General features: G+C 38.6%; 1 protein-coding gene across 1 annotated transcript; it reads right to left on the bottom strand.

The window, feature by feature from the left end:
- Nucleotides 1-593: 593 nt before the first annotated feature.
- Nucleotides 594-26,711, bottom strand: ATP10D (ATPase phospholipid transporting 10D (putative)). The gene is made up of 23 exons (XM_053458424.1): nt 26,610-26,711; nt 19,803-20,133; nt 17,574-17,768; nt 16,382-16,583; nt 15,035-15,120; nt 14,135-14,241; nt 13,481-13,612; nt 12,942-13,069; nt 12,441-12,693; nt 11,695-11,921; nt 10,635-10,811; nt 9,694-10,294; nt 9,416-9,519; nt 8,638-8,764; nt 7,044-7,228; nt 6,389-6,692; nt 5,667-5,743; nt 4,561-4,686; nt 4,048-4,248; nt 3,205-3,285; nt 2,230-2,334; nt 1,228-1,415; nt 594-854 (listed from the first exon to the last, which is right to left on the bottom strand). The coding sequence occupies exons 2-23, from the start codon at nt 20,102-20,104 to the stop codon at nt 605-607; spliced, it is 4,158 nt and encodes a 1,385-aa protein (XP_053314399.1). The 5' UTR covers nt 20,105-20,133; nt 26,610-26,711; the 3' UTR covers nt 594-604.

Here is a 26,711-nt window from a genome sequence, read left to right as displayed (position 1 = left end):
AATACATGCCATTTGAAACTTTTAAATAGAAGGGCCATATTATTTTGAAAGTGCTACTTTGTAGGCCATGAAGTACAGAGCCCATTTGCAGTAACAAACATACAGAGACACCGTGCAGTTTAAATACGCGCCATTGCAGCATCCAGTGCATCTCTAGGGTTCTTGATTTAAGCAATGGAGAGCAGAGATGGTAAGTCTTCCAGCTGGACCAACCCTGTATGAAAAGAACCAAAGATTTGGTTCTTCTAAGTGCTTTACTCATCACAACGAGCCGGATACTGAGCTCAAGCCCATTCCGGCTCACTCAGGTAAAGCACTCTTTGCTGTAGATGGTCACTTAAAGTATGGCACATCACATGTGCTTGAAATCTATACATCTGTACTGTCAGAGTCTTACTGCCATTGCAAAAAAATGCCCCCATTAATAACACTGATAAAATAGAATCGTATGATAAGTTTCCAACCCTCATTCCAATATACCAACTAGAAATGTAAAATCACACCAAATTCCCTAAACACTGCCTACGCTTAGGGAAACTGGCCAAAGTATTCATGTTTCCCCATTTGTTTACTTTTTCCAGCATTTAAAAAAAAGGTCCTGCTATTAAACTAGCACATAGTTTGGATGTGTGGGGTCTACGTCCGCAGGTAACATGCGGGTCGCCTCCTCTCTTTTCTTTGTAGGACTGCTCCCATCTGCTGTCTGGAGTGAAGAATTTTCACACTTAAAATCATTGGTGCCCATCCACTGTTTAATGGCGTACGAACGCTCCTCAGGAGTCATAACATCTAGCTGCTTCGCTCTTTGTTGTGGAGTGGGAAATGCAGTTCCTTGAAATACCCTGTAAACGTATCTAACAAAAAACAAAAAAAAAAAAGCAAAACTCGATTTTAGATAGAATGGGAGCAAATGGGTTACTTGGTATTTTTATGGTATCGAGTTGTACGGTCTAAAGAGAAATTGAGCTAATTTGGTAATTTAAGTACAAAAGATGAGCTTTCAAGACTACATAGGTCTCTTCTTCAGGTATCCGTCTATTACACTTCAGTATATCAACTTCAGTATTAAAGATATGTGGAAGCTGTTCCCTTAATAAGAGTCTGAAGATATCCTTTAAATGTAAATTCATTGTTAAATACGCAAAGAATCAGTAACACTAGCAACATACAGGCGAGGCAAATACATTTTTGTCTTAAACATTCCAATTCTTATAGAAGCATAGTTACCGAGGTAGCAGTGCGACAATGACAGACAGAAGGCACACAAGGTAGAAAGTTGGATCCGTCATGTGTTTTTGCATAATCCAGTATGGGTTGGCGGGTGGGTTGCATTTAACACAAACGGCTCCAAATGCCAAAGTAAAGAGGAAGTATGAAAGAATACTGCCGCTAATGACAGCCCAGTGAATCCAAGTCTGAAACGGCAAGCAGAACAATCAACAACCTACTCACATTTATCAAGCTCACTGGCACAATCTCCTCAAAAACCTATTCAATGTATACAAGAACAACCAAAATCACATACACACATAAATAAATTATATATATATATTATATATATATATATAATTGTTTATATCTATAATGCATGCTGCTAAATGGTTTTGAATAAAAAAAAAGGTTCAGTTATCAATTTACCCCATGGGAAAATGAATGATGTCATGTTATTGGGGGTAATGTTGAGCAAAAAAGCTTCTGCACAAAAGATATTGGAACAAGATTTCAAATCTAAAAAGGACCCTTTGGCTCAATGTGTGTTTCTGATCAAAAACCCTGTGATCCACTTGGAGAGTTAAGAAGTCATCGGTTCTTTGGCATTTAAAAGGGTGCTGGTGTAACTATAAAAATACTTGTAGCTTTTTTGCCATTAAATCTTATTAGTGATATTGCATTACATATTTATATTCAAACTAAAAGACCATTGCAGCATTTAACACAAAGAACCTCATCTGCTTAATCCTTTATTAAATACAGCAAGGAGACCCTATGTTGAATAAAATATACTAAATACTGAGGAAATACTACAAAGAAAAATATGTATATTCAACAAGATAAAACAGATAAGATATCAGGATACACTGATTTGGAGACATCAGTGCCACATAGGCAAATTACCCCCAATTTAAATGTCTCCATAGAACATAAAAAGTTGCCTATAACCATCACAAGCCAAAAAGCCTCACCCAACATTAAGTGCACTCGCACCTTGGGTGTTTTGGACGGACTTACCATGCTTTTACTTTCAATTATTAGATGAAGCAAAACCACCAACAGGGCTGGTGTTATTATAAGGTTACCAAAAGAATAGATGTCCACAGTAGAGTCAAAGTAAGTCTATAAAGAGAAAGACAATTATATTTTTGTAAGGAGCTATTGGTACAAATACCCAAAACGAATGATGCAAATATACACGCTCAACACATCTCTACAGCTGTGCAAACAAAATGGCAAATGCTGCTCTTTACCCTTTCTAATAAATTGACAAGAAGAATTAAAAAAAAAAAAAAAAAAAAAAAAAGTTGTAGAAAGACAACGGTGGTCTGCATGTTTTCTGAACTCCATCCTGAATAACATTACATAACAATACAGATCTGTTATACCAATGGCTATTTTGGGGTCAGTATTCACCTTTTCAATGTAAATTTCTCAAATAGTCTCTAGAAACTGATGACAAATGAGGCAGTCTGTGCGCACACAGAATAACTTTCAATGCATTTCACAATATTTACACATCTCTATAACACAGAGTTGAGTAACAGTTTTTTTAAATAGGAAATAATGTTGAAACGCCTACTTACCGTCAAAGTAAGATATACTGTTGAATATAATTGATTAATAACCAGTGTGATGCTTTACGACACTTGTTTACAGTAGTATGGATACAATGGCGATTAGGCACCATTTATATTAGGCAATGAGCGTAAACGAAAGTTAGGGTCAAACTTTAAGTAAGGTTGGAATATATTTGTTGCAACCCGTATGTAGTCTGAGACAATTGTATTTGTCAGTTTTTAGAGCTGAAAAGGCAGTCAAGGTAAAAAGTCTTCATACTCTGAGTTACTTGGTGCCTTCAACTAAAACAGTTTATACCCCAAATGTTGTTTACAAAGATACTTTTGATACACAAGAATCATCCTGTTCACAGTGCTTGTTGGGGAAGTATCTCAAATTTATCCTAAACGCCAGCAGATCTGAAATACTTACACACAATGGGATGAAGAAACACACCAAGCTTTGATAGAAAGCATCCAATATCGTGAGCCAGAATGTTGACGGCCGGTATGCCTGAAAATAGGAATATGTACCCTAGGTCAGTGCACTGCAGTATCAATGTAAAAGGTTTCAAAGAGCGGATACTAAACTCATTTGCTAAAGCAGACAATTCTGAAGAACAACAATTTGTCAAAAGATGAGAAAAGCAAACTATCCACAGAGGGACTATCCACAGGCGCAGCGTCAAGGGGGCGGCCTGCCACCCGATCACAATCTCCCTCTAGTCGGCTCTACATTAACGAACGCAAGGTCTGTCACTTCAGACCTCGGCTTCTGTGCTCCCTAATCACTACGCGCTGGCAGGTGATGTCGAGTGTCGAGATATGACGTCATCACCGTGTTCTGCATCAATAGCCGGCGCATAGTGATGAGGGAGCACTAAAGCAGAGGCCTGGAGTGACAGACCTTGCGCTCCCACAATTGAATGGAAGATGGAGGATGAAGGGCAGTGTATGTGTAATAATATATATGTGTGTGTGTGTGTGTGTGTGTGTGTGTGTGTGTGTGTGTGCGTATAAGGGCAGTGTATGTGTATATGTGTGTTCATGGGCAGGTGTGTGTAAGGGCAGTGTATGTGTGTGTTTATGCGCAGTCATGTGTAAAGGCAGTGTATATGGGCAGGGGTGTGTAAGGGCAGTGTATGTGGGCAGTCAATGTGTGTGTAAAGGCAGCATTTACATGTAATAATATAAATGTAAAATACAGAAGAGGAAATACATTCACAAGTATTACAGCATTTTAAATATATATTTTGTTAACGGGCTGAAATCTTACCGCCGATGTTTGGCCTGATTTGTACAGTTCAGGAAGTAGTGTTAAGGTATCTGCAGACACATCTTGGTCGAGAACTCCATAAATTATTGGTGGAACCGAAGTAAAGAGAAGGTTGAATAGAATCAGCATCCAAAAATCTGTCATTGCTGTTCCAGAGAAGCCACAGTAAAACTGGTACCAGAACAAAAGGTTCACAAACATCTGGGGGAATATTAAAAGATGAATAAAATAAGAATTCTACACACAAAGAAAATAATAATAAATTAAAAAAATACTCAAATGGATCTGCGGTAGATGCTGATCGTTTTCATTATATACCTTTTTAGTATTTGTGAATAACCTGGCAATACAATGTTTAAAGTTCTTAAATATTTTGTGTTTTTCCACCACTGTGATCTTTATAGCAACTGTATCCTGGAAGATTTTAGTAAATTGTTAGCTGAAGCTTTTGTGGTGAGTTATTACCTAACTTGTGAAAGTTGTACAAAATAAATCAAATAATGTTGTACTTGCCACATTTTTGTAGAAGAAGTATAGTATCATATTGGCAAGTCTTGTGTAGCACCAGTGACCGTGAACAAGCAACAGTTTCCTTAGATGTCTGAAATGGGAAACTGCAAAATCGCTTGACATCACCGCCTGTAAAAATAAGGTTAAGACATGTTTAACTGCTGCTTTCTAAATCTAAGACTGATATCAGTTTTAAAGCTGAAAGTGCAGCGCTGTAAAAGAATGATTTGAATCATATATCAAAAAAAATACATCACACAAATGTTAAGGCCAACAGTGACATCTACAGGTATTCTTGGGGTACTGACACCACAAGAAGAAAAAAGCTGGCCCAACAATTTCTTAATTGTAACATTGATTCAAATAAAATTGCTCTTGGGCAGAAGTTGGATGTAAAGAGTTTCTGTCTTGGAAACCTTAAGCGTTTCGTGCTCACAGGCACTTAATTATTGGTAAAAACTGAATACTGCAATAGTAACTTGTAAAACTCAAGGCTTTTTGGATTGGTCTGTGGTGGTAACGCGAGGCATGCATTCTGCTTATTTTACTACAATACACATATTTTGCTGTATTTAATCTATCTAGAACATAGAATAAAATGAGCGAGATTTCTGGGAGGGGTAGCAGCATTTAACCTGGGGATGGGGCGAACCTAAATGAATGGGCTTGTACTAGACAGAACACTTCTGGTAAACATGTCCTCACACAACTGACAGCAGAGACGACGTAGAATAAAATATTTAATAGGAGCAGAGAAGAGAGCCAGCCTTACAGTATACAGACTTGACTCACATGCTGAATTAAAATCAAATAAAAGAATAAAGCTTCTGGTAGGGACTCACAAATCCTAATATATATATATTATATATATATATCAAATAACAGATGGAATAAGTATTTTGTGATAATACCTTTTTTATTGGACTAACAGAATTTTGAAATGACAAGCTTTCAGGAGCTCTTCTCCCTTTCTCAAGATACTTATTCCATCTGTTATTTGATATTGACACCACTGGACTAATACGGCTACAACCTTATATATATAACATACACACACTATAATAACTAAATCAAATACACACATTTGTACAGATGACAGCAAATAGTACCTGCATGCCTTCCTGGCCTGAAACACCCACGCCAATATCCGCAACCTGAATCATACTGACATCATTGGCACCATCACCTGATGGATAAAAATAATAAAATACAGACACACAGGAGAAAAATGTGAAAGAGGAAGATATTCGTGTTTTCAGAACAGTAAACACCCAGTCTCTCAAACAACAAAAAAGGGGATATAAAGGAATAACGAAGGGACAGGTTTTTTTTTTTGGATCCTCTGAACCGTAAAGCAGAAGTGATGACATCTAAAAACTTGGACTAATTAATTTTATAGTTTGAGGCTTCCATATTAAAAACAGGTACTAGCTCACGCTAGGAAACAAACGTCAGAAAATCAGGCGCATAAACAAAATGAGTTTTTAAATACACTACAACTCATTCTATGTTTAGACCTGAATTAACGTGCAGTGCAGAAATTATTTTGGGGATCATTTTGATTTCATCAACAGATTAACAAGTCGAACAAGATTCCAGCGGTAATAAATGCTTCTGTAATTAACGTTATTATAGTTTATTATAAAAGCTTAGCAAGTATTAAAAATGCGAAAGGTATTTTACATTTATTTTTGAAGTTTTTATATTGTTAAAAGAATGATATGGTGTTGATACATTTGTATTTATTTTACACTGAAGTACAAATTAAGCAGTTTAAAGGGGGAAAATATAAAAAAGGGTGCCGTACTCTGCAAAATAAAATTTCACTAACCAATCGACAAGGTCATAACTTGCAGGTTATTCCGGACAAGTTTCACCACTTTGCTTTTTTGCAGAGGCGTTGCCCTGCAGCAGATGACGACCCTGCACCTCCCGGTCAGCTGGAGGAACTTGGTCTGCATGGTTTCATGAAGCGCAAGCTCCAGACTCTTTCCATCAATCACCAAGCCAAAGTGCAGCTCCGATGCAGTAGAGGAAACACATGGAAAATCGCTTGCTTTCCTCGGAGGATCGTTTTGTGAAATACTTCTCTCGATTTCATCGATAATGGTGTTCATCCAAACCTCAAAGGTTTCCTTAGGGGTGGCAACATAGATCAGCAGTGAGAGGAAAAAAATGCACAAGTCAAAGACGCATGTTCCGAAATGGATCACCTACAGAATATAGCTTAATTAAATTGTTTTTGATCAATCAAGCTTGGTTAAATTGTTTTGGCGATATTACGCTGCTGTAAAGCTGTAGGTGGCAAAACCTGCTTAACTACTACTATAGTTACCACAGCTAGCTTCCATCTGACAGGAAGAATAATTATAGTTATTTTAGGGAATGCCCCTCTAAAACCAATATAGTCTACAGTTTCATTACATTAACCCTTTCATATGTCAAAGCAAACATTAATGTCACACTGAGCTTTGTGCAGCACTCACTTTGTTCTGTACGTTGAGCGCGAACAGTTTATCGCTATGTTCTAGCAGTTTGCAGGCGTAAGCAATGTTCACAGCAGTCTCCTGTTTGTCGCCAGTCAGCATCCAGATTTTGATCCCAGCTTTTCGTAATGCCGCTATGGTCTCTGGGACACCTTCCTGCAGCCGATCTTCTATTCCAGTAGCACCTGCAACAAATTGTAGGGGGTAAAAAAAATATATATATAAAAAAAAATAAACTCAAACTACGTTAGAGAAAGTAAAACATGTATGTTGTGATCCAACATGCTTATTAATTAATAATCTGTCCTGGTCTGATTTTGTATATAAAAAAAATAAGAAAAAAAATAAGAAAAAAAATGTATGAAGCATAGCCGGCTTTCCAAAGTGTGCAGGCGACTCCAGCAATAAAGAAGGTTAAGGCTAGGTTTCCACTTGGGTTTTTGTCCTGCGTTTTTTTCTTGATGAAAAACGCCAGGAAAAACGCCAAGAAAACTGCCACTGCATTTACCTGCGTTTTGGCGTTTTTTCTGGAGTTTTTTCTGGCGTTTTAGCCTCTGTGGAAATTGCTTTTTTTGACCTTAGGCAGTTTTTCCAGCCTTTACAAGTTAGAAGTTTCACCCAGCTAAAAGGGATTAGGATAAATGGCAAGTATCTGCCCTCTCCTGATGTCATTTACTTGGTAGACCCTTTTGTCTCTTTTCTGTGGTTTGTAAGGCATGCTTTATTTCGAATGTCTGCTCCTCTGGGAAGATTGGCCCCAAATGATGGTGCAAATTGTTTGCTGTTGCTTTTGGCACGCAGGATCCAGTTGATGCGTCGGGTATGTTTGTTTGTAATGGCATGTTTGTTCCAAATGGTGTAAAATTCAATATGAACCAGTCCAGGACTTTGTTTTGTGTGAAACTGTTTGTTTTCAGCCTATTTCTCGTAGGACACACAGATACTGGGTCCATCCTCTGCATTGTAACTGTGGAAAAAACGCCATAAAAAACGCCAAGGCAATAAACCCAGATGGCTTTTTCATGGCGTTTTTTCTCTCCCATAGACTTCTATTGGAGAAAAACGCCATGATTTCCTTGCAAAAAACGCCAGAGTGTGAACATGCTGCGATTTTGAAAAACTGCCACAGAGCCCAAAAAAGCAGAAAAACGCCAGAGGACTGAAAAAACGCCAAACAGAAAAACGCCAAGTGGAAATGGCATTTTGCGATTTCCTATTGAATTACAGCTAACATCTGGCTGCAGCCGTTTTTCACAAAAAAAACGCCAGGTGGCGCTATTGGCGTTTTTATAGGCGTTTTTAGCAAAAAAAAACCAAATGGAAACCTAGCCTTACAGTCGCAATAATCTGGCAAATGATTAGAAAGATTTTAGACCAAAGCCTCTTGGGGGGCGGGGGGCAATCAAATGAAATTTGCTGTTTGTTAAGGGTCTGAATGGGACCTGGAATGAATACCAAGTTACTTTAACACTTTTAATGATAATGCAGCTCAAACAAAAAAAAAAAGAGGAAGTAGAATCTCTGAATCAGGAAGCATAAAAAATGACAAAGGTCTTGGGTGAGGGGCACACAGGACATGGTTACTGGTACATACCAAGAAGAGTTAGTTTTGTTTCCAGTCTTAATGCAGAATCATAAAGCAGCTCCTCACGATTATCAATACTAGTCTCTGCCAAGAAGTGAGCTTGTAGCCATTCTGCATATTCAGAATCAGACAATACCTGTAACATACAGTAAAACACAATCCCAGCGCATACGTTACAACATATAGGTCTAAAACACAGCCCTGGATCACAAACGGTCACATTGGCTAAAAATCTACAGAACGCAGTAAAAGCACTCTTAAGAAATGCAGAGTACTGCCATCCACAATTACAATTGCCATCAGTGGCCAGTTTATTGGAATCTATTCTTCTTCCTTAAGGTAGGGGAGTTTATTTAAAATTTAACGTGAAAAAAAAGGTTTGTTTTTGCAATTTATAAATGTATTAAGCACGGTGTGCTGCTTTCGATAGGAAAGGCAGACAAGGGTATTGGACAAGACAGATCATTGTATGTTAGAGGAGGTCAGGGTCAATAACAAACCTATAGAAACGAACACATAAGGTTTTACCTGATTAAACAGATTTATGCTAAAACAATGCAATCTCAACATTTTCTTTCTCCCGAGGATCATGTAATTGTATTGATTTATGAAGGACTATCATTCTAGCATTTGGGACTACTTTTTTGTACTAATCTGCATCTTTTTCCAACACAGCTGGAAGCGGGGATTAGAAGCGGCCATAATAAAACTATGCATTGTGCTAGTAAAAAAAAAATATACATTACAGAAGGCGTTGCAAATATAGTAAATGTATACACTAAGTTACCCTTTTGGCAATGCATAGCGTGCGGAGCCCACATTTGGCATATTCATTTAAGTGTTTCTGAGTCAGCTTTCGGATATCTGTCTGCAGCAATTCTGATTTGTTATCTGAAAATAGACAATTGTGGGGGGGGGAATAAATAAATAAAAGTTCAAGCAATAGGTTTGCAGTTCCAGGGACAGAGGCTGATTTCCACACATGACGTCATAATTCTAAAAATGTTCCCTTCGCAGCCTGGTTTAATGTATATATTAAGCACAGTGTATTAACGGCACACCTACCTCCGGAGGCTGGAGATAAAAGGTCCATTATAACAGAGTCTGCGCCTTTCGTGTAAACCACCACTTTATTGGAAATGGGATGGCGTACAACTACGGACATCCTTTTTCTCACCGAGTCAAAAGGTAAAATGTGCAAAAGCTGAAATGTCAATGGCCCCAGAAAACCAATCTCCACCGTGACCTGATCAGGCGTGCGGGACTGGAGAGTGCATCTGTAAGCTCTGGCAGCGTGAACCAGCGCCGCTTCGTCAGGAGACTCTGCCTCGTAGCACAGCTCATAGGCAGCCGACTTATCCAGAGCGTCGCAGGCACCCGCGTGCTCCGACTCGTTCAGACACTCATGGTCCATCTCATTTATGGAGTCCAAACTATCTGTGGTATGGAGTTCATTAATAGACTTGTCCTCTTCATCAGCGGTTGGTGAAGCCAGCTTCAGCCTGCTGAAAAATAATTTGCTCACAAAATTATTGCCGTTTTCTGAAGATTCTCTAGCGCTTGGTAGGGACGATGAACTAAGTTTGCGGACGCTGAACCTCTGGAACATTTGCTTGAATTCTTCTAAGGATTTCAATGGTGTTTTTATCAGTGATGGCATTCTTACCTAAGAAAAAAAAAACATACATTTACCCAATCAGCTTAAAGTAAAATACCTAGTGTACATCATCATGTGACCAGCCAGCCCAAACCCGCTCAATATGCAGAGGCAAGGGAGCAGAGACTACAGTTGGCATACAAAGTCATATTAAAGCTCTCTGCCCTGCTGAGTTGAGCGAGGAACAGACAGACGTTCCTTCCAAACTAGGCAGCACCTGCCTACCATCTGAACGGACCATCATGGGGCTCTCCAGAACACGAGACAGTAACCTGCGTACTGTTTGGGGTGAATGTGCATACATGTTACATAGACCTGCAAACATGTTCAAACAAATGCGTGTCTTTACCTTCTGACGTGGCTGATTGGGTAAGGACACCACGACTGTATTACAGATAGCTAAAGCAAGAAAGAAATCCACGATGTAAGAGGTCTCCAGAGCAACTTCTTCAGCTTCACATAGTGATTGAGGTTTGATCTGGTAAAATTTCCTCAAGAGAACTGGGTCTGGTACTACATCTTTCTCCTTGAAGAAGAAGGGAAAAATATACATGTATTTACATTTAAAGAGTCAATTCCTCTATGCGTCACAGCCTTATTAGTAAAAAAGCAAATCAGTGAACATAACCCTATTTAACCCCTTCAGTCCCCTATGGACATACCGTGTGGTTCACATTGTTCTCTGTCTCGTTAAATCTGCCTGACGTTGGAACTCTTGAGTGCCTGGAGCCTTTATTTATCTATTGGATTAACTGGGGAACTGGCCCTTCCTGGCACAGTTAAGCACCTGGGGTTCTCTTGGAGTGTGAAGATTCCTCATTCTGGATATACCCTCTTATATGCCACTCTGCCTCCCTGATATTACTTTAACCCCTATATGCCACTCTGCCTCCCTGATATTCCTTTTAACCCCTATATGCCACTCTGCCTCCCTGATATTCCTTTTAACCCCTATATGCCACTCTGCCTCCCTGATACTCCTTTTAACCCCCATTTGCCAGTCTGCCTCCTGCATTTGCTCTGAAAAAACCTTGTCTTATAATCAAGCAAATACAGTATATAGAATGTCAAGATTATTATTATGACTGCAAGGGGGAAGAGAGCACTGCTGCTAATGGCAACTGCACACAGACAAAAATGTTCTCTAATATGTTAGAAAATAAACTTTAGCTTTTCTCAGATGTACAACTGAGAAGTTTAAGCAGTTTAAGTGATCCCAGCAAAATTAACAATAAGACAAAGGGTTACTTGATTAAAGGATTATTCCTGGTAAGGGATGGGACATTCGTCAGCACTAGGCATGTTTCCAATGCCGTACTTAGAGCTCAGCAGAGCAGGTGGAGCAGAAACGTTAAACTAGTTGGTGGCATTCCTGTTTAGAGTAACGAGTAACACAAATCACTACTTACCATAGGGCTGCTAAAAGCGACGTGCCTGGGATGTGGAGGAACACCAGCTCCATCAGCACCGACTTCACCGCTGCTGGCAGAAAATTGGTTCAAAGACTTGCTGCTCACAGTCGTCCTCACAACTTTTGGACTGAGACTTCTCCTTTTAGACTCGTTACTGCAAGAAACAGTGGTGGACTGATCCTCACAATGGATATCAGATTCCTGATAGGAATCCAGTCTCTTTGCTGCAAAACCAAAAAAATAAAACAACTTAATAAAACTAATAAAGCTCAAGACAAAAAATACACTCATAGGAAGTACTATGTCCCCTAAAGTGCAAAAAAATAACAGAGGCTAAGAAGGTCTTAGAAACAATTTCTGCTCATTAAGCAGCTTTTCTGTGTCCTGATTATACGGTTTAAATTGTGGCAGTCTGTATTTTAACAGTCTGGATGTAGTGAAACTTATGTTATATTAACGATAACCAAACCTATTAGTACCAAAATAATATTTGCACATACAGTATAGGCATTCTCTAAAATTCCCTTATTTAAACATTCAAAATAAAAAGTATTATATTGATTTTTTAGAGCGATACCAGATGAGTGCGTGATAGAAACACTAACAAAGATAATAAATAAGGACATCTATTCTGTTACTGAGAATGGTAAAGTTTACTTAAATTAAACCGTATGCTAGTTCTATTTCATCGCCAACACAACCGGTTTCTCTGAGAACCAGTTCTGGAGAGAGAACATGCTTACTGTTGGCTTCGTGGGAATACTCTATGCCAGCGATGCTGCATCTGCGGAAAACCATTTTATTTTCAGTGAGCGTTCCAGTTTTGTCGGAAAATATGTACTGGATCTGTCCCAGGTCTTCTGAAATATTGAGCGCCCTGCACTCAATGATCGAGTCTGATTTTTCACAGTAGAAATCGCTGTCATTTTGGATAAAGTAAATTTGTCCTAATTTAACTATTTCTATGGAAACGTAGAGAGAGATGGGTATCAGCACCTAAAGGGGGGAAAAAAAGTAGTAAATGGCTCTGGTTTTATATATTATATATATATATATTTTTTTTTTATTACTTACAAAAGGTGGGTTTCACTCACTTTTGGTCAATCGCTAAACACGTGTAAAAAAAGTCCCTAATCCTGCGAGTTCCCAAAGTGTTATAACACATACATCACACGTTTCTCAATGATAACGACTTGTTTTTGTCTGGAAAAAGTAGATTAAACAAAAGGTGTTCACAATATTACCTGTAACAGGATGATCATCGTCCAAAACATATAAAATCCAGCCAGCGCTGGAGGGGTTTGCTGTCCGCTGGATTCTACAATGGTGAAAATAGGGGATTCTGGGAACCCAGCCAACCAAATGCCATGACCTTTAACAAAAAGCAAAAAGTTTATAAGCATTTCTAGCAATAAAAGCTCACAGTCAATCCAACAACATTAACAATACATTATAAAATCTAGAGCTGGGGGAAGCTGGACCGTCTCCATGGGGGTAACGTCCTGTTTCCAGGTCTGAATTTCTGTCAATTTATACATCAACAGCCCCGTTCCACCACTATTGTACTTGGAAATGTTTTTGAGAGAATAAGCTTGCTTTTCACTGTTAATCATAGAAATGATGCTTTTTAGATCTTGTTCAGCTGTAGTAAAAATCACAAATTTAGTCAAACTAAACTTCCTGACCAAATATCTACATATAATCCACGTATATAATAAACCTTCCAAATTCCATTATCCTACATGACACAATGGCTTAAGATAAAACTCATACAATAACTTACCAAAAGCGCCGATTAAACACATGACGATTAAGATCAGGACACACCACAGTATATCGGTATTTAGGCTCCTCTCCAGTCTACTGCGCTTATACCGAGGGCCGCTATTATTCAGCATGGTTTTGGTTTCATGACCTAAAAAAAAAACAAGATCCTACTGAGTGAACGCCACATGTGCTTCGTGGAGCCAAGTTTGCTCTACAAAGCCATTTAAAGTACACAACAATAATGATGTTTTAACAAGAAGGAAGTATGTGAGCCACCTGTAGTAAATGAGACACAATGTACGAGTGTATTGGTCATAAGGAAGACATGTCATCTAAAAAAACATAAAAGTATACATTTGTAAGCACATAATTAAAGCAGTTATTGCTCTATAACCAAACACGGGTCCTTACACTTTCTGATCCTCCTGCTGAGAATATAATGATCTCTAGGGCATGCATCAGTGGCTGTTATGCCAACCCGTGGTGAGGCTTAGTCCTCCTCGTGCTTCCCATTTGGACGCCAGGCCAAAGCCTCACCACAGGTTGGCTGAACTCTATTTGTTACAAATATGTGTTGATATATGTACATGTTTCTTGTAGAATATGCACTTACATAAAACACAGGCTAAAAGTTAGTTACATAAAATAAACATAGGATTGTCAGCTATACCTGCATAAACCACAATGCCGACCACGGTCTCGGTATTCCGTACCACACATCCTCTCAATAACAAGTTCTGTTTACTGAGACCAATTTTTTCTTTGTTCGGGCGATCTCTTGTAGAAGAAGAAGAAGAAGAAGAAAAAAAAGTCATTTTTGTTTTCTGAATTGAATATCACACATAATTTACAGTAATCATATTGCAAATAGCATTGTTAAGGGGGAATTGTTAACGTTATAGTTTTTTAAAATATTAACTAAATTTACTACCTATAGCATGTGCCTTCTGGTTTTTAGTGTCACTTAACACCCTATATAACATACGCAGTTGGCAAAAACAAAACAAAAATTTATAAAAAAAAAAGTGCAACAGTGTGGGAGCATCATGGCAATCGAGCAGAAGCTTCTTACTTAAATGGTAGCTGGCAGGTTACTAGTTTATAAAAGTACGTTACTAATGCATTGCTCAATGGCGAGGCTGCGTGGGACATTGGAGTAGCCCTTTTTAAAGGTTGTCACCTATATAAAAAATACAGCAAAAAACTGTGAAACTGTGCATTAAACTGGAAAAGTCCCCAATTATCCCACTTTTTATGCGATCTCAAGTATACCTAGGAACTTGCAGGCTCTGGCTTCCCAAAGCCCTCCTTGAGTGGAGAATCAGCGCTTCACCAGGGGAATTTCCAGGTATTTTATAATTAAATTGAGTAAATAAAATACAAAACGCTTCTTATAACGCCTGACTGATAATCTTGCGTGATGTCTTTTCTAATGAGTATAAAGATTTCTATTTCTAATTAATAATAAATATAATAATAATACATTCTGTATGTAAGTTTATCTAGCACGGCGTGAAGTGTAATTGAGAAAACTGATCTGCATTCACACAAAACATGTACACATACTTACAGGAAGCCTTTGAATCTCCCAATGTCACTGTTTGGACTTTCGCATTGTATTCTGCCAGAAAACTGCTCAGGATCAAATTCATAAATCTTTAAAGCACAAAGAAGAAGTCGTAAGTGTTCTATAATTCACTGAATAGTTTCCTCAATCCCTAGTCGAGAATATACGTAGCAGAGGAATTAGCCCGGGTGAGAGGTGGCTGTAAACCAGGCGTCTGCACAATAGCTTTGTATGTTTACTGAAAACAACACTTTGTAGAAGATTTACAATGAACCAAACTCCTAAAATTTGCATGTCCAATTTGGTAAATTGTTTTATTCCATGCTGGCATTTTCCAAATGTTTTTTTTTTTTTTTTAAAGATACTTTTTAGTGGACCAACATGCCAAGAGCAACACATTGCCTTTCAATATCTCATAGGTCCCTTTCCCAGAGAATGATATACACAAACCGTGTCAAAAAACACACACAATTCAAAATAAAAAGTATTATATTGATTTTTTAGAGCGATACCAGATGAGTGCGTGATAGAAACACTAACAAAGATAATAATGGTAAATTGAGAATGGTAAAGTTTACTTAAATTATACCGTATGCTAGCTCTATTTCATCGCCAGCACAACCGGTTTCTCTGAGAACCAGTTCTGGATGCAGATGGTGTAAACTGATAAATACCCAGCATATGGTTCTGCTACATATTTTTTTCAGTTTAAATATCTTTCTGTTTTTGCAACAACAAAAAGTATCACTTCACTGGTTTTCGATCCATTATAACAACAAAAGCAGTAGAAAGCAAAATCAAGCGTAGACCAAAACATCTAAAGTGGAAACATTACTTTGTAAAGAGCTTGGTGCTTGGGGTTAGAGCCCTGCGCGGGACTGTTTTTTTTTTTTTTTTTTTTTAAATCCCACTTCTGCTGAATTTCTGACCATTACTGTCCGCTCCCCTTTGGATTAGTGTTTTGAATCGCCAGCTTTAAGATGATGCATTCAGCTAACTTGTTAGGAAGCACCTCTAAAATTTAGATTGTAAGCCAGCGAGCATGGCCCTTTTGGGCCCGAGATACCAGCATGGCCCCAACTTAGGCCCGAGATACCAAAGGTTTCTCTCTCACCTACTCAATAGATTAAGTTTGAACAAGGGCAGGATCCTCTTCCCCGTGTTAAATATTATTATCACTGTTCACTACTGTAAAGGCACTATCTGATGGTGCTATATAAACAAATGTAACGCAAGGCAAACTTTTAGATACCAAACTAAAACAATTAGAAAATCTTTCAACAGAAGCCAATATATTAGCTGTACAAAGGGCTCCAAAAGATGCCATTTAGTAAAAAGGCCAGAACATACCATGCCATTATTTTTTAACACTTGTCTTTGCTTCAAGTTAGTTTCACCATCAAGACTAGAGGTTTCAATATGGCAAATGCCATCGAGATCCGAAGTGTGTAGAAGCACCATATCAGCGGGTATTATTTCATCACACCGGAGTTGAATAAAATTGCCCACATACACATCTTTCCAACAAGTTTCAATGTACTTCTTCTGTTTCCTAAAGAATATTAAAAAACAAAAGATTAAAAAAAAACAACACACACAAAAAAAAAAAAAGAGATACCAATCGCAGCAGAACCTTGTTAAAATTTCAGCATAAAGTAAATGAGTCCCCAGGGAACAAGCTTTTCACTGTATGCCGATGTTAGCTGCAGAGTACAATGAAAAACCATTACAAGTTAAAAGGAAACTATCACTGTCTTTAGAATAGCTAAACACATTAATTAAAGTACATACAGCTTGTGAATTACAACGTAATGTTACAGTTTTGCAGATAACCACCGTATTTGCTCTAATATAAGAGATCTGAGAGTTTATAGCGTTTATAATAGAGTTCTGACTAGAAGGCTAAGATCCAGATCCTCACAGCGCTGCAGGAGACCTGGATCCTCCTCTCTGGCAGCTGGTGGACACGTAGACAACCTCCGCTTCTGCCAGGCACTTACGCCGGGACTTCTATGATTGAGTGCCAAAGTGACATGACTTTCCAGCTCTCCGTCATAGAAGCCTCAGCGGAAGTGCTGGGCAGCAGCAGAGGTTGTCTATGCGCATCAGACATACGTCCACCGGCTGCCCCCGCTAGACACCAGGGAGTCTGGAGCATGGGTGGCAAATAAAAGGATATAAACAAAAGTGCATTTTTCTCAATCATAGTTTTTATTAAATAAGAAAAATAGTTTACATGTGAATATTAACTAGTAAAACCTTTTCCCTATAGGGTAGGCTTTCTCTTTTTTTCTTCATAAATCAAGATTTGGGGGGGTCGTCTTATAATCGGTAGTCCAAAGGTCATGGAAGCTAAAGTCAGTGGTAGTTGCTTCTGTGTTATACGTTAAAAGGTGGGTCTGATCTGATCGCAAATATATGTTAGGCTTTCCTAACAGACCATGCAAATAATATGCATGTTAAAAAAAAAAAAAAAAAAAAAAAAAAAAAAAAAAAGTTATGCACAGAGCAGTAAATAAAAAGTAAACCAGTACACACTCACCGGCAGTATACCCGAGTTAATAAGTTGTTGATGACTTTATCAAGCTTGTACTTTCTATAATCTTCAAGAGCATCTTTGATGGCAATGATTGTAAGGACAGCTACAAGTGGGAGCATGGTAATTTCCTTCTGGAAGGCTTCCACCAGTGGAACCCAGTTTAAAAAGACCAAGAACAGGAAGTACAGGTTGGCAGCTCTGCAGAAAGCAGTTGCAAAATAAAACAAATAATCATTTAAAGAGTTAAAAAAACACTTATTAGATTTTTAGACACTAAATATATTTTGGATAAAAGATGTCCAATCAAAAGCATTCCTCTAAAACATTAAGAAGATCTTTTGCAAGAAAGTTGCAGGTTCATCTCCCTGACTTCGCCTTACATGATGAATGGCCAACCCCATTTAGCTGAAGTTGGTCCTGTATAAAGTACCGTATTTGCTCGATTATAAGACGAGGTTTTTTTCAGAGCAAATGGTCTGAAAAATACCCCTTGTCTTATAATCGGGGTCGTCTTCTAATCAGACCTCAAAAAAATGTCTGCTGGGGCCAGGCTGCTTACCGGTGCTTTGGTCGCGAGCAGTGTTTCTTCTACTAGCAGCAGGAGAACAGGAAGCTAGCAGAGTGTCACATAATTCTGCCTCCCCCTCCTTCCTCTGGGGGCGGGGCCAGAGAAGTTGCTCGCACAGCCGGGCCCCTGCAGAAGTCTTCGAGTGAGAGATCTGCAGTTCAGGTAAGGGGATGTAGGAGGGTTTTTGAGCAAGTATGTGTGATTAATGGAATGAATGAGTATTTAAATGTTTGTAAATTAGTGTGTGTGTGATTGCATGGATGTGTAAGGGGGGTGGTGGTGGTAGCATGGCATAGGGAGGCTGTACTCACACTCCTATCATCCCCAGGTTCCAGCATGTACTGGCTGCCTTGGCTTGATAGGAGTGTGATTGCTGTTAGCAGTTATATATATATATATATATATATATATATATATATACCTCCAGAAATGCCTTTTAACCCCCTATATGCCACTCTGCCCCATGATATGCCTTTTAACCCCCTATATGCCACTCTGCCCCATGATATGCCTTTTAACCCCCTATATGCCACTCTGGCATATAGGGGGTTAAAAGGCATATCATGGGGCAGAGTGGCATATAGGAGGGTATAAGACATTTCTGGAGGCAGAGTGGCATATAGAGGGTTAAAAGGCACATCATGGGGCAGAGTGGGAAATAGGGGGTATAAGGCATTTCTGGGGGCAGAGTGGCAACCCTGGGGGCAGATGTGCATAACTGGGGGGGCAGGTTGGCAAATAAAAGGAAATAAAACATATATATTTTTCTCAATCATAGCTTTTATTAAATATGAAAAAATTGTTTACATGAATTAATATTTACTACTAAAACTTTTTGTTCCTATAGGGTAGTCTTATATTCAGGCTTTTTGTTTTTTTTCCTAAATTAATATTTAGATTTTGGGGAGTCGTCTTATAATCAGGGTCGTCTTATAATCGAGCAAATACGGTATATTACAATCTATTTAAAATCAGTGGGATAAACCGGTAATATGTTTTGTAGAATTATTCGTTACTATTAAGTTATTCCAATGCATCAGTGGCAACTGGCTGATTCTGGCAGTTTTTGTAATGGTGGGGCGAGGATAAGAGTTAGATTACAGTCAAAAGTGTATAGTATAGAGCGGAAGCAATTAACCATCTAATGCATAGTATCCATATACATTTCTTTCAAACATTCCACTTTGTTCTCTATGGCTTAAAGCAGTACATATTTTAGCTGCACTAAATTCATTTATCAAAACTAGTTATATAGACTGGTGTAAAAATTTTGGTGATATTTAGTTTAAAAAGTTTACTGCAATGAAGTTGAGATACGTGGCATAAAGTAATCAAAGCAGTATAACTAAATAAGCATGGAGTATAGCATGCCATGGAGTAAAACCACCAACTTTCCTTTGCAAAAGCAGCATGCATGGGTAACTTTTTCTGCAAGAAAAAAAAATCTATTTTCTTACGCAGCTTCCATAATCAATAAATAATTTACATGTAAACTCAGACCTGCAACATTTAAACTGGGGCACTAAAGCCAATAAAGTGAGCAAAAGGACGCCACTTTTCGTGCAACTCTTACACATGAATCACAAAGGAGTACTGGACCTTTCTCTGAGAGAAATATGACCCCCAAATCTTGAATCTCATATCAAATAAGTATAGATACCTACCTATGAAATTGTTCAAACAGGTTCCTCGGTACAAAGTTCAGTAAAGTATACTTTGTAGTCCGTATACGATTGTTCTTGTACCCTTTGGTTAACTTTTCATACTCGTCCTTAAAGTGATCCAAACATGGGACAATAATCCGGTGTTTACCAGACATTTTGGAAGTTCCTTTGGTGCTTCTACCCAGTCCCAGCGGTCGGTGTGAAGGGGAAGAGCTATCAGTGCCCGCAGTCTCATTCCTGCTGCTGTCTGCAGATGTAATATGATGCCACTGATACCGTGCCCACTGGAAGGGTGCAGCCATGTTGAGTAAGGTGGAAATCTTCCCCTGTTCTGATAAGAATAAGAGTAATAAACAGTTACATAGCTTTCCTATGACATGCAGATTGAGTTACTAACATAGCACAGAGATGCCGCCCTGCGCAACGAAGATATACATACAAAGATACTTATACCGTGTGCGATAGGACGCTATTAACTGACCTGTTTAGACTTCAACACTATCATATAGAAACAGACGGCAACTCAAATACATTCTTCACCATTTTATTCCACCGCCAATTTCTATCCTTTTCCCATTTATTAATGCCTTTTTCCTTGTGCTTTGGCATGCAGAAATGGCAAATTGCCAAGTAGTCCTGTGTCTCCTTTAGAACTACATTTCCATGGTTGATGATAAAGTCAGTCTAATTTAGCATGCCAGAATATAACATATCCCAGCACTCCTCATTCTCAGCCATACCAAGGACTCTGTGTTGGAGGTCTATGGCCAGTCATGGACGCAGCTGGCTCCTGCTCACAAGCCCCACTTTTTCAGGTCACCAAGTTGACAGAAGTACACGTCAGATATATATCACAAGCACAAAACAGTCCCTGACTCCAAGGACAGAAAATGTAGCATTTGACACAATCATCGTGATAGGGAAACTAAAACAAGGATATTTTTTTAGATAAGTAAGACATAGAAATGATAACGTGTGCTTGGCACTTTGTCTATTTATGGGAATGAGATTATTGAGGATTATGATATAAGGAACCTCTGTAACCAGTAATCGCCTTACACTGATCGACTGCATTTAACTAATTATCTGCAGAGCGACATTCAGTTTAAAGAACGGGGAGCAGGGTACAAAGGACAACATTGACAGAGGGAAAACGGCTTGTTATATACACAACATATCTTTGCTTACTCTGTTTCTGTGCTTTATCCTAATAAAAAAAATAAAGTTACCGGATTAATATTGCCGATGAGAGGTTCTTCACTGTGTATTAATCATTACAAGCAGGGTAAAACTTAAGGAACCTAGCTATGCCTGCACATAAGTAATTTATTGTTAAATAACTGTACGTTTTTATTTATTTAGTTTTGTTTTCTAGAATCTACCCGACCAAGTGTATTGCATATCTTTTTATATATTGGAACGTTCATGACCGGAGACAGTCTCTCTGGACCTGCTGCCCTAGGCCTAGCCCAAAATATGCCCCTGCCTGTACCAGCTGGAGAACGCTGGTGTAACACACGCATGGCCGCTAACCTGAGTAGATGAGGCATCCAGCAGCTGGAATCGTAGACGAGGAGACAGATTAATCTATACTGTTTGCATTGGGAATGGCGCCAGTATGTAATAAGGAAGCGGGGGAAAAAAAAGCTTAAAGTTTATTACAAAATGTTTAAAAGGTTTTGTTTTTCTCTCACAATGCCACTATACTGAAAAAGTATTTGCATACTTCACAATTAAATAAAAAGCACTAGTTTTATATCTGAAAGCAAAACATCTTTCTGAAAAATCATGTGACAGGAAGCTAATTTGTTCCACTAAATGTGCAGCTTCTATCATGCCAGAGGAGTCAACATGTTGAGTATATTAACAGCTTGCACTCGTTATAGCAATTCCAGAATATACAACAAAGTTAACCATTAACAAGTTTAATGGGACTGAAAAGAAGGGAACAAACAGCTTATGTATGCTGTAGGCCCCATAAAAGCACGAATCCTACCGGTGGGCTGAAGAAATCTGTGCAGAATCTATGAGCCAGCCAGGCATATCTGGGAGCCATGATATATAAAATGGCACAAAAAGTTAGATGTGGAACTAAAAAAAAATAAAAAAAAAAAATTAGGAGCTATGGCTACCTGAGTTTTGGGATTTGCCAAGCTCTGTGCTTCCAACAATGTCTAACTAGCAAATTTATAAAACGTAGGAAGAATTTTTTTTTCTTTTTAACCCATTTCTCCTCTTAAGTGAAGGGGGCAGCGTGATCGATGTCATGCACAGCTATAGGTTCCCTCAAGGAGTTATGTATTATCAGAGTACCTACGGTCAGTGGTAATTTAAAGCTAGGTATAGCATGGAAATGGTAGCAGCGGTGTATGATGTCATATTTCAGTTCCACAGACTGTGGCTGCTAGGGGAAGCTAGAGACCACCACAGAGGAGCCCCTATAAAGTGCAAGGGAACGGGTTCACCAAAGCCTTTAGCCTCTAAAAATACCAGCTACATAGCCGGCAAAGTGAATACGTTTCGAAACGTGTCGACACTCGGATCTTGCATGTTTAAGAGTACTCATGCCACATGAAATATGGCATTTAAAATTAGCGCGATGGGCTTTATAACCCACAAAAGAGAGCGCCCAGGAGTGTAAAAGGGTGCCTCGCTTTCAGAAATGTGTATTTACAACTGTTTCTTTAGCAGGATTATGAGATTTAACCCTTTCTTATGCATGCCTACCCTGCCGTAATTTGCGCTCTGTGACTTACATGGATGTGTGTGCAATTTCCAAGTATTTACAAAACACATACTGTATATGCAGAAGTTTAACATTAAAAAAAGAAAAACAAATGAGTTTAGATGAACTATCTGGAACTTTGGGGAAAATTACGGCGGTACTTAACCGGGTCACAAAGTGTACGCTGTTTCTAAAGTTTTTACTTACATGTAACTAAAACAAAACCACAAAAATTGGCCTCCCACAGCCGAAAATGTGTCGCAACCCCCGGCGCGCGAAAGGGTAAATATAAAAACCGGCAGATGTATTGCCAGATGCCTTTCGCCATAGGAGTCCTTCCCATTCAGAAAGATAGGGATCAGCAGCAGACTGGTTAGACATTCAAAGTCTAGACCTCCTCTAAGAGATCCTGATCAGAAGAGAGCATCAATCAACAGGAAAAACAAGTGTTTGGGATAGTTACAAAAAAATGGTGTAAAACAATAATAACCGATCCAGAAGAAAAGTCTCACAGGTTTATAGTTTGTGGGTCAGAAAACCTCACTGGGGCAATTATCAGTTCTCGATGTGCTCGAGGAGGACTCTCCAATTATATATTAATTATATAGAATGAGACAACAGCATGTCGTTTCAATGAGAACATCCCAGCAGGTGTGGGAACTATTTTTGGCATTAAACTCACCACAAAGTGCCAGGAACGTAGACAGCTTCCTTGCTATGACAATACTCCTTAAGACTTAATATGTACTTTGAATTGATTTATATAGCACCATCATATTCTGCAGCGTCATATAATGGATAAATAGGACATAACAAGTAGCACGTCACATAATTCAAAAAGAGACAAAAGTTGTGGACGGCCCTGCTCAAACAAGCTTTGGGTTAGGGGGCCACAGCAATCATTTCTTCCAGGCAACTCTTACTTTTCACATGTTGCTGTCCTGCAGTATGTAAGAAGTACGCGCTAACAGAGGAGAATTATCTGCCGAGTTATACTTCTCTCACACAACACAAAGCAGCACTGTATACCTGCTGCTTACAAACAGGTGCAACGTATGCACATCATTTTACAGCAAAAAAAAAATACACCAAGCACAATATTTAACCTTGTATCACATATAACAAGTCAAATTGGATGTGTATTAAAAAAATTCTAAAAGAAAAAAGTTCTTAGTAGTTAATATAAAGTTTATGAAAAAAGTTAATACATGTAACCGGAGACTGATGTCACGAAGCAATTTAATTACGGTAAATGCCATTCCTATTGCTACCAAATGTTTGCTTATCTGATATCCTCACTGATAATAACTCCCTCTTGTAGCCTGAACATAGAATCTCATACATACTACACACAGAGATCACGGGTCATCAGATAAAAACAGCGGATCGTTATCAGGGGCTCCTACTGTTCTGCCCAACTGTAAAGCCAGAGATAAGAGAGTAGCGCTCAAGAGATAAGAATACCTAAGCCCAGCACAATGGAGATGTTAATTCCCCAGGGTCAACAATAAACACCCCCCTGATGATTATATGCAAATAGGTAACTGTAAGTGAATTCAATCATTGCTGCGAGGCCGTCACATACTTCTGTCTCATCTCTTTTGTGAGACGTTGCAGCAACATGCAATACCTAGGAAAGCTTTGTGTTGCGTACCAAGGTCGTCATTTTGGTGGACGCACTACAAACAAAAAAAGCTACTAAAACATCAACTTCAGCCTTTTATGAGAGAAATTCTGACTATTGTGCATATACTGTTTATAACACACTCAATCACAGAAGCTGTGTATAATGTGTTTATATAGAATGTTACAGACAAACTATAACAAAAAATATGTAATGTCAACAATTCAACTAGTATGCACCGCATACAATGCATAAAGAGTCAAGGCAAACAATAAAACTGGATGTAACAGATAAATTCAGCAGAGAGTGTATTAACACCTGTGTCACTAGATGCAGCATAGCAAACATCTTTAAATGAAATAAAATTAAGAAATCAGGTTCAAGAGTAAAAAAAAAAAAAAAAAAAATTAAAAAAAAATTAAAAAAAAAGATTTTTTTTATTTGTAAACTAAACATGTTTTGTTGCACTCAAAAATAAAATTTAACTAATGTAATAGTTTTTGTTGTTTCATAACATTTTATTCTATTCTTTAAAATAGTGTTTTGCTCTCTAGAATGCGTATACAAACCTTAGCTGTTTTTTTTTGTTTTGTTTTGTTTTTTTAATACATTTTTATTGACCAAATTGCATACTTTCCAACACAATCCAAATGACAACATACCTATACAGCATGGTAGCAGGGGAAATAAAGTAATACACCTGATAGATAATTAAAAGGTATAAAAAAAAATAACAAACAAAACACAATACATTGTGTTTGTCAAAAGCATTAACTGCAATCTTACCCCAAGGAAATTGAACTGTTATTTGAAGCAATTAAAAATTCAAACATAAGTAAACAATTCCTTTAATTAGATATATACCTAGGGAAAAGGGCCATAAAAAAAAATGTTCCCTTTGCATTCTCACAAATTTCACAAAAAATAAAGGTTGAGCACATGAACCATCTTTTAATTCATTCATTTTTGTTTTATTTATTTTTTTTATTATGATTTTAGGAAGGCTTTGTTATTCCATAATCCAGCGTTACAGGACACAAAAATCCAGTAAGAATAGCAGTAAAATTGTCTGAACTATTTTTTTTTTTAAAAAAACACAAGTGCTGGCGACAAACAGGTTTCTTATGCACTTGTGGTGTCTACATTCCGAGGAAACCACATGAAATCCCAACTAATTCCTTCCTATATACTAAAACATGGCACCATTACATAGGTTACACCCGTGGCATAAAACCTTGTGATCTCATACCAGGTAAACCCTTAATGCCAACAGGAAGTAACAGTGTAAGGCAGGCATGTCTATAAAACACTGGATCATCTAGATGTTCTGCTCTGTCCATCTTTATGTTCAGGTCTGATCATTGGGCAACCGAGAGAATTCAGTTCAAGTGAAATCGCACAACAAATCAATTTTTAAAACATCTGTACGTCATTTTAGTAATATCAATCTTATTTAAGTACTTAAAAAATCATTTGTTTGAGAGAGATGTGCGACCCCCCAAGAGTAGGGCAGGCTATGGGAGATGAGGGCCAGCAGACTGTTCACCACCATTTATAACCAGAACAAGGTTAGGTGTGTGTGGCCCCCTACCTTGAAACTACAACCTATAAGAGATATATGATCCCCATCGTCCTGGGATAGGCTAAGAGTCCATATCTGGAAACCAGAGTCCACATCAAGGCTTTGGAAGTCATTGTTGCTTATGGGGCATTTAGTCAAAAGTCCTTCACAAAGAATGCAGCTGCCTACCCCCTGTACAACCCCCCTTACCCAAACAAACAGGGTAAACAGACTAGGGGAGGTGTGAATCATCCCATCCTCAAGAAATGATAGGGGAAAAAAGGCAAGAGGAGATGCAAGATGCCCAACAGCAGATGGTGAAGGAATTATGCCCCCCCCCCAAGGTCAACAAAGCCTAAAATAAATACAAAGGCTACAGCAAAGAAAGGGAGATAATGTGTCTAGGAGGAATTATCAGTTTCCTGGTTCTAGGAGAAGGAGCTTCTTATTTTTCAATAGTGAAACTGGAAACATAACTGTAGGCAGCAAAACGGGGGGATAATGGGGGGGGGGCACAAAGTGCAGGTGATCCCCCCCACAATGTAACAGACTTCTTGCAAGTAGAAGCGGCTCATCCTCAGCAATAAACTGATACATTCCAAACGGAATTGTGAATAACGATCGCACATTCGCACAACACATTTAGGAATAAAAAGGTGTACGCTCCTGTGATATCGAAAGGGTTAATGCATTAAGTAAATGCTTTAACCCTCTGTGAACCGCAAAAGTGACACCCCCCATAAAAAAGACCTCGAGCTCCAGGAATTTAGAAAGTTTCTTACACCACGCGAGCAAAAAGGCACCGATCCCCATCTCACCGTGATATATCATCTAGAAACGCTTCCACTGCAACCCCATTGTTTACTGAATGCGCTAATAGCGCTCGGGAGCTCTCACCATGCCGGTATATCTATATCCATCAGCAGCCTTTGCCCCGGTGCATTGTGTAAATCAGAGGCTGGAATCACATCCACACTCGGTGCCTGATTGGGATAGGAA

The sequence above is a fragment of the Spea bombifrons genome, chromosome 1 (assembly GCF_027358695.1).
Source record: "Spea bombifrons isolate aSpeBom1 chromosome 1, aSpeBom1.2.pri, whole genome shotgun sequence".
Classification (NCBI taxonomy): domain Eukaryota; kingdom Metazoa; phylum Chordata; class Amphibia; order Anura; family Pelobatidae; genus Spea; species Spea bombifrons.
This window is presented reverse-complemented; position numbering and strand designations above follow the sequence as displayed.

Excerpts from the sequence above, each read along its gene's own strand:
- ATP10D (XM_053458424.1), bottom strand. The coding sequence starts at position 20,104 with ATGGCTGCACCCTTCCAGTGGGCACGGTATCAGTGGCATCATATTACA. Across the intron at positions 10,812-11,694 it reads TCGCTTTTAGCAGCCCTATG|GAGAAAGATGTAGTACCAGA; the intron begins GTAAGTAGTGAT and ends TTCTTCTTCAAG. Across the intron at positions 2,335-3,204 it reads GTTTCTTCATCCCATTGTGT|ACTTACTTTGACTCTACTGT; the intron begins GTAAGTATTTCA and ends TTCTCTTTATAG.